Source organism: Cryptomeria japonica, chromosome 10 (genome assembly GCF_030272615.1).
Source record: "Cryptomeria japonica chromosome 10, Sugi_1.0, whole genome shotgun sequence".
Lineage (NCBI taxonomy): Eukaryota > Viridiplantae > Streptophyta > Pinopsida > Cupressales > Cupressaceae > Cryptomeria > Cryptomeria japonica.
The window spans coordinates 122,270,567-122,277,483 of NC_081414.1; the positions used below are offsets into that span (position 1 = coordinate 122,270,567).

At 37.3% G+C, this 6,917-nt stretch overlaps 1 protein-coding gene across 1 annotated transcript; it reads right to left on the reverse strand.

The window, feature by feature from the left end:
- Positions 1-226: 226 nt before the first annotated feature.
- On the reverse strand, positions 227-553 carry LOC131858807 (non-specific lipid-transfer protein 3-like). Its single transcript, XM_059212256.1, has one exon. It carries the CDS (start codon positions 551-553, stop codon positions 227-229), a length of 327 nt encoding a protein of 108 aa, XP_059068239.1.
- Between the last annotated feature and the right edge of the window lie 6,364 nt (positions 554-6,917).

A 6,917-nucleotide genomic window follows, 5' to 3' on the forward strand; every position in this document is an offset into this window, starting at 1 on the left:
TTCTAATTACTTGGGTGGTATTTGATTATCTACAACCATATACCCATCCCATAATCACACATACATAAATACTTAGAAAGCCAAAGAACCATCAACACAGTACCCACCCCGATAGATTTCCTCCAGCTTAGGTGATCCTGATCATGAAAAAAATGTCATACCTAGTTACTAATGAAGAAAAAAGGGCATCCAGGAAAAGAGTATAGAAAAAGAGAAGATTAAGCTCTTACTTAGCACAGTTAACAGAAGGAGTGATGGGAAAGCCTACATTAACCCCACATTGACCAGGCAAACTTCCAGCCCTATCCCATCTGAAGCCCGGAGCACTATTCGCAATGGTTTTAATGCAACTACACGCGGCTCGCCTGTCTGGTGTGGTTGAGGCGGCGGCGTTGAGAGTGCGAACGCCGCTACAGCACCCACCTGACGGCTGCGAGGAGCCGCCAGTCACATACGACAAACATGGGCTTAAATCTGACGTCACCGTTGAGCACGAGATCGCAGCGTTCACTCCGCTGCTTATTATCAGGGCTGCGCCAAGCATAGCCGCCATAAACCAGACTAACTTCAATTTATCATTATGATTTCCTTTCAGGGCGTCTCCCAAATTTTCACACCACAGATTTCAGAGTGCCTTTCGCTCGGAGCCCGGGTTGGATATATATAAGGTGATTGGGGTTCAATAATTGAATTTAAGACAATATAAAATAAAGGTCAATAGTCTTGTGAACGGGATTTTTTTTAATGAAGGTCTAGATTATTGTTTATAGAATAGTATTCTTGTCTGTTTTTAGTTCTTGTATGGTTTTGCTTATAGGAATCAGGGAAAGAAAATGAGGAGATTGGATTAAGGTAACTACTACTCCTCAAAAGAGACACCTATTAAAACAACGAATTGCATATCACAGCAGCCGTGATGAACTTGAGCCTCGGCCATATTGTGTTGTCATTTTGTTCGATTGTGCATGGCAAGTCAACATATTAACACTGAAGCTCAATTTTATAGAACGAATAACTAGTCATTGTGGCTGGGTATTTACTATTTAGATAGTTGTGCATTGAACAAAATTCAAAAACCTTCGAATATAAACTCCTTTTCTAGAAAGAAGTTGAATATATATATATATATATATTACTGGTTAAATAAGTCATTATTGTAAGGTATTAAAAGATATTAAAATAGATAATAATATTCTATATATGTAAGAAGACTTATTAATTTTTTAATAGATTTGGATCTAACTTGAAATTTGGAGATTTACTTAGAGTCTAGAATACTATTCATCATGAAACAAGTTCACATGATTTTGGCAAGATAGTCTACAAAAGAAGTATGTCAAACTAAGAATAAATTTTTGGATGTCTTTTAGAAATCCAATATTGGCATTCATAGAATTTTTTTCTCCCAAAACTCTGTTGATGTTGAACTTCCATCTAAATTTGAGAATGAAGACCATTAGTATTATCACCCAAATCGAGTATAGACACAATAAGCTGAAGTATTTGTCTTTTTTTAAGTATTGAAACAACTCAAGTCAGGGATACTTTTAGCAATAAGATGCAAATAATTAGAAAGAACTCACATGATTGTGATTCATCTGGGCCATTTCAAGGGTTCAAATCCTAAAAAGTTACTTTTCATTTTCCATTTCAACTCAAAGTACAAGACAATCAAATATTCACATTTTCTAGAGGAATTTAAGAAGATGGTTTACCTTTACTTCAACATAGAAAGGCTAGAATTAATTTATTAACATCTAAACTCAATAAAAAATAATGCATAACATCATTCATCTTAGGAGGAGGCAAAGAATGTAAAGAAAATTTTGCATTGAGCTACTGAAATTCATTTCTATATCTAAGCCATTTAAAAGAGACAAAAAAGAATTATATAAACTTATTCTTTTATGACAAAGGAAAATTAGAATAGTTGGAGGCAAAATAAGGTAAATTAATCCCAAAAAATATATGATGTAGTATTTTAAATTGTATACCCTAATATTTTCATGCTCTATTTGGCACCTAATTTAGTGTGGTTTCCCCTAGATCATTTTAAACCTATATATGCTCAATGCTACCCTAAAACATCACCAATGTTCCTACACTTAAAATTGTCAAATGCAAAATGCTAGACTAGGTCCTCTATTAAGAACCATAACACTTGCCCATCTCATTGGGCGTCCCCCTTTTAGGTTCCCTAGAGTCGCACCAAAATGGATTCAATTTTTAAATATTATGAGTGTTAGCCTTCATCATTTATGATCTGGTCTCAATCTTTACATTTGATCACTATATTGGTGTAAACCACCTCCCAAGAGTGCATTTTGCAAACAACCACCTTCACAATACTAGAGAAGAAAAAACTATTTCACTAGACTGTAGATACTATATTGAGAAGCAAAAATAATGTACAAAGCCTTTCTTATAAAGGAAAGGAGAGAGATGGTAAACATAACTAACAGTGGACAACCAAAACCATACAAATTAAATGCACTAAATAAATAACTAATAATGTTGGATGCCTAAGTAAGCTTTGCAACTTAGGGAGAAGATCATTATGTGATATGAGAAAGATGCAAGATGGGTCCCAACTACTAGGCCACGTTAGGTGCCCATATACAATGCAAATGTAATGTAATTAAATACAATGGAATACCTCACAAAGTAGAAAAATGAGAAAACCTTGTAGGACAAAACTCCTCTCCAAAAGAGAGAAAAGAGACAAACAATATTATGCATGTTAGATACTTGATCAGTCCCAAAGACACTGAGAGGTGGGGGGTGAATCAATGTCTAACCGGTGAATGAAATATTTAAACTTGTTTGCAACTTTACAACCCAAATTAATGTACTAGTAAACAAGCAATAAAGCAATAAAGAGAAGTAAGAGAGACAACATCAATGCACACCATAACACAAGATATTTTGGCGAGGAAACTTGGTAGGGGGAAAACCTCGGTGGGATTTGTGACCCACAATATTTACTCACTGGCCAATATGAATAAATATTATTTATATAATACGGGCCTGCACATGCAAGAAGGCCAACAGCCTAGAGCTCACTGCTCAATCACAAAAAGGAGTCACACCGACTACAAAATTAGATGATTAAATCCAATGGCAATGTACTGCTCAAAATAGCATCTACAATGCTTGATTCAGTGCCGGTTTAAGCTCTATCAAATACCTCTGCCATAAACCTTTCTTCGCTCTGCTCTGCTCTTACTTGCTTATCAAAATGTATATACAGATATTCGCTCTCATAATTCAGTTGCATTAATTACCTATGCATACCTATCACTTTCTCACATACCTATGTCACTTTCAAAATGACCTATAAGATCTCATACATATACGAGTCTTTATAATACATCATGTCGGCTATACAATATAATTACAATACAAAACAATATAATTTCCATGTCGATTGGGGTGCTGGTAAGATCTTTTGTCGGTGTAGACTGGGTGCCAGTGAGAATAATCTTGTTGTTCCTGCCGATGTCGGTAGATGATGTTTGTTGCCGATGTATGTTGTGAACCATATTACCAGTTGGTTTCCATCAATGACAACATCAACTATTCTCATATGGGTGTAGAATGCCAACAATCTCCCCCTTTGGCATTGATGGAAACATTCATGAGAAAAATCCAAAAACTAATATCCAAAAATGAAATCCAAAACTAATCCCAAAATAGGAGTGCTCCCCTTTAGCAAATGATCTCATTTGTACATTTTTCTCCATATTACTACTCCCCCTTTTACATCAATGACAAAGGATGTCAAAAAGAATCAAAGAATTCACAATTCTACCTCATAGACTATATCCAGTTTTGTACAATTTGAAAGATATCCACCAAAATTAGATTAAGACTCTGCATGAATTTGGTGTTGTCAGAGACAATAGTTTCAATCTGTTGGATCATACCGGTTAGATAATGTATCTGCTGCTCCAGTGATCTTTCTCCTTGAATTGTTGCTTTAGACAGCTCAATCCGCTGAGTTATAAGGTTGTCCAATCTATGACCAAGTTTTTTTTTCAGCTCACGTGCCTTCATTCTTATTCTTGCTTTTTCTTTTTCTAGTTTCTCAATCTTTTCCTCAAAAACTGCCATTTCTTGATCAAAAATTGATGTAAGTTCCGAAGAATCTATCATATTGTTTGCTATATCATCAATCTCTTTTTGTGTTTTCTTTATCTCTTCCTTAATGTCTTCTATCAAGTTGTGAGGCTTGCATGCTTCCTTGTACAATTCTTTATATTCCATAGTGGTGGAATTAAGTACCGGTAATAAGGAATCAATGTGCTCAGTGCAATCCTTGATAGTTTTATTTAAGAATTCATTTTTCTCCTTATTCACCCTTTCCTTAATAGTCTCCTCATTAATATTATCTACAGTTAGCATATTTGAAGTAATGAATTTGGAAAATGTGTCCAATTTACCTAAAGATCCATCAATGTGATCTATCTTACAAGTCGATGCAATCATCTTCAATATAGGTCATGTATCATGAATGGACTTGAATGCTAAAGCGTTGCAATCTGTGATCCTCTTGATTGAATCCAAAAGTGCATCAATCACGTTTGTAGGCCTGAAATTCATGGTGGAAGTGCTAGCCTCAGCTATAACTTTCTTTTCTTCAGATACTTGTCCAATTGCCTTAACCAATTCTTCCTTATTTCCATCATTGACCTCTTCTTTATTCACTGTTTCTGCCTTTTTCTCATTATGTGTTTCAATTTTTCTTTCAATCTTACTGTCATCCTTATTCTCTGTCTTGCTGACTGTCAGTTCAGCTATACTTTGTTTAGGTTCTTTCTCTGTCAGTTTCTCTACCTTCTGCCGAGTGTCATCATTTGTAGGTTCAATTTGTGTTTTTACCTCTATTTTTGCTTGTGCTTCTATGAGTTTCTTAATGTTAGGTTGAGTAGCATCTGGGATGGTATCAGGTTTCTCAACTTGTGCTAGTATCTCAATGTTCTGAAAGTCAACAGTGTTGACCGGTGACTCAGAGATTTCAATATTTGCAGCATCAATTTGTTTTACCTTTGCAATCTCTTTGTCCATGATAATGTTGAAGTCCTGTGTGTCCACATTCATGATAAAAAGAACTTTAGATTCTAGATTGGTGTCATCTCTTGTTATTTCCTCTGCCTTCTCTTCCTGTTGTCTATCATTTTGTACCGGTGCCTCTACAATTATTAGTGGGGTGTCCTATGCTAGTGGAGGAAGGTTATCCTTTGATGGGATGGGATTAGGGATAGACTAGCCTAGTCTATGCTCTTGGATCCTTTCCTGGGGTCACCTAGTGTACTCTACACACCCTAGGGTCTCTAGGACTTCCTTTTCTTGAGGAATCCCCTAACCTTGCCCAATCCGCCCACCAATTTGTTGCAATGTTGCTCCTAAGGTCTCACCTACTCATGAGATTCAAAACCCCTTACTATGGCTAATAAGGGCTAGGCTTCTTCCACACCTTCGAAGGTCTTAGCAAGGTTGTTTCAAGTCTATTTCATGGTCTTTCCACCTATTCATATGCCCCCAAGAGGTTTCAAGATTCTAACCCCTTACCGATTTCACTAATTTGGGTTTTTGCCTTCATATAGGGCTACAAGGATTAGGACCAATTAGGCCTCCTACCCGGTCCTTTAGGGCTCCCTCTCACAAATGATGCACAAACAACCCAAACTCCCAAAATGGACTGCCATTCATTTGGCAAGGACTCAAGGATTTTCTAGGTTTTAGGCCTCCAAGTGTCCGTACACTATCCTAGGTGGTTTTTAAGGTTTTCAAGGGTTTTTGTGAAGGTTTTTAGGGTCTGCCTAGGTCACAGTGAGTGTTTTGAGTTTTAGCCACCTTATTTGGATTGGTGGAGGCTCCTCCTTCACACCAATGATGCTTCACTCACTCTGCACCTCCTCCAAAGGGTGCACTCTCCACTGACCAACACTGCTCTTCAAGACCTCTGCAACTTGACCTCTCCTAACCGGGCACTATCCAGTCTCACCTAGGAATGGGTCTTCAAATGGCTTCCTTGCATTTTCAAGGGCCCTGCTTGCATGGGACTATAGTACAGGGTCTTCACTCTCATTCCCCATGGTTTCATGGTGATTCGACAACGGGGAATGGAGTTAAGACTTCATTTGCACAAACCAATCCAAAACTGGATAGTGAGACTACAATTTACAAACTATTTACAAACACACTCAACCGGTAAACAAAAAGCTAATCTAATCACTCACAATGGAATTATTTACATCATAGAAGACATTTCACATAGTGTTGCATGCAAATCAATCCATTAACTTGCTTGGTAGCCTCATTCAAACTAACTGGTAACCAACAAAATAGTCACATTCAATTCAGTTTGCTTAAGCCGTACAATCTCTGACATCCAACCCATTCACTTAGGGTTTGCAAATACTTATACCACCTTTTCCTTAGTTTGTGTGCCCATATTAGGGTTGTCCATGCCAAACTAAGGATTTAGACCTCCTAGTGGAAAAGTTGCTTGATAACTTTTAAAAGTTGTCATGCAACTTTTGAGCAACTTTCTCAATGTTGCTTTTCATGACTCCTAAACCAACATTGGCCCAACCTAAGGACACCACCATGTTATGAAGGACCCCTAAACACCACAAAGACACACATACCCTCCATTTTACAGAAAATCACAATCTTGACTTATGACCCTAACTAGGACCTATGAGCACATGGCTCATTATTTTATGTACAATGGCTTCATAAGAAGCATAAAACCAACAAAAAAAAAGGAGGGAGAGCTTGGAAGGGTGCTCTTGCACCATACTCCCCCTCTGCACACAACTAAAAAAAAGAAGAAGAGATGAGAGCCGGGTCGATTCCAAGTGTCTTGAACCTACTCTCCTCCACCCAAGTAGCTTCAGATACTGGTTGAT

Excerpts from the sequence above, each read along its gene's own strand:
- LOC131858807 (XM_059212256.1), bottom strand. The coding sequence starts at position 553 with ATGGCGGCTATGCTTGGCGCAGCCCTGATAATAAGCAGCGGAGTGAAC.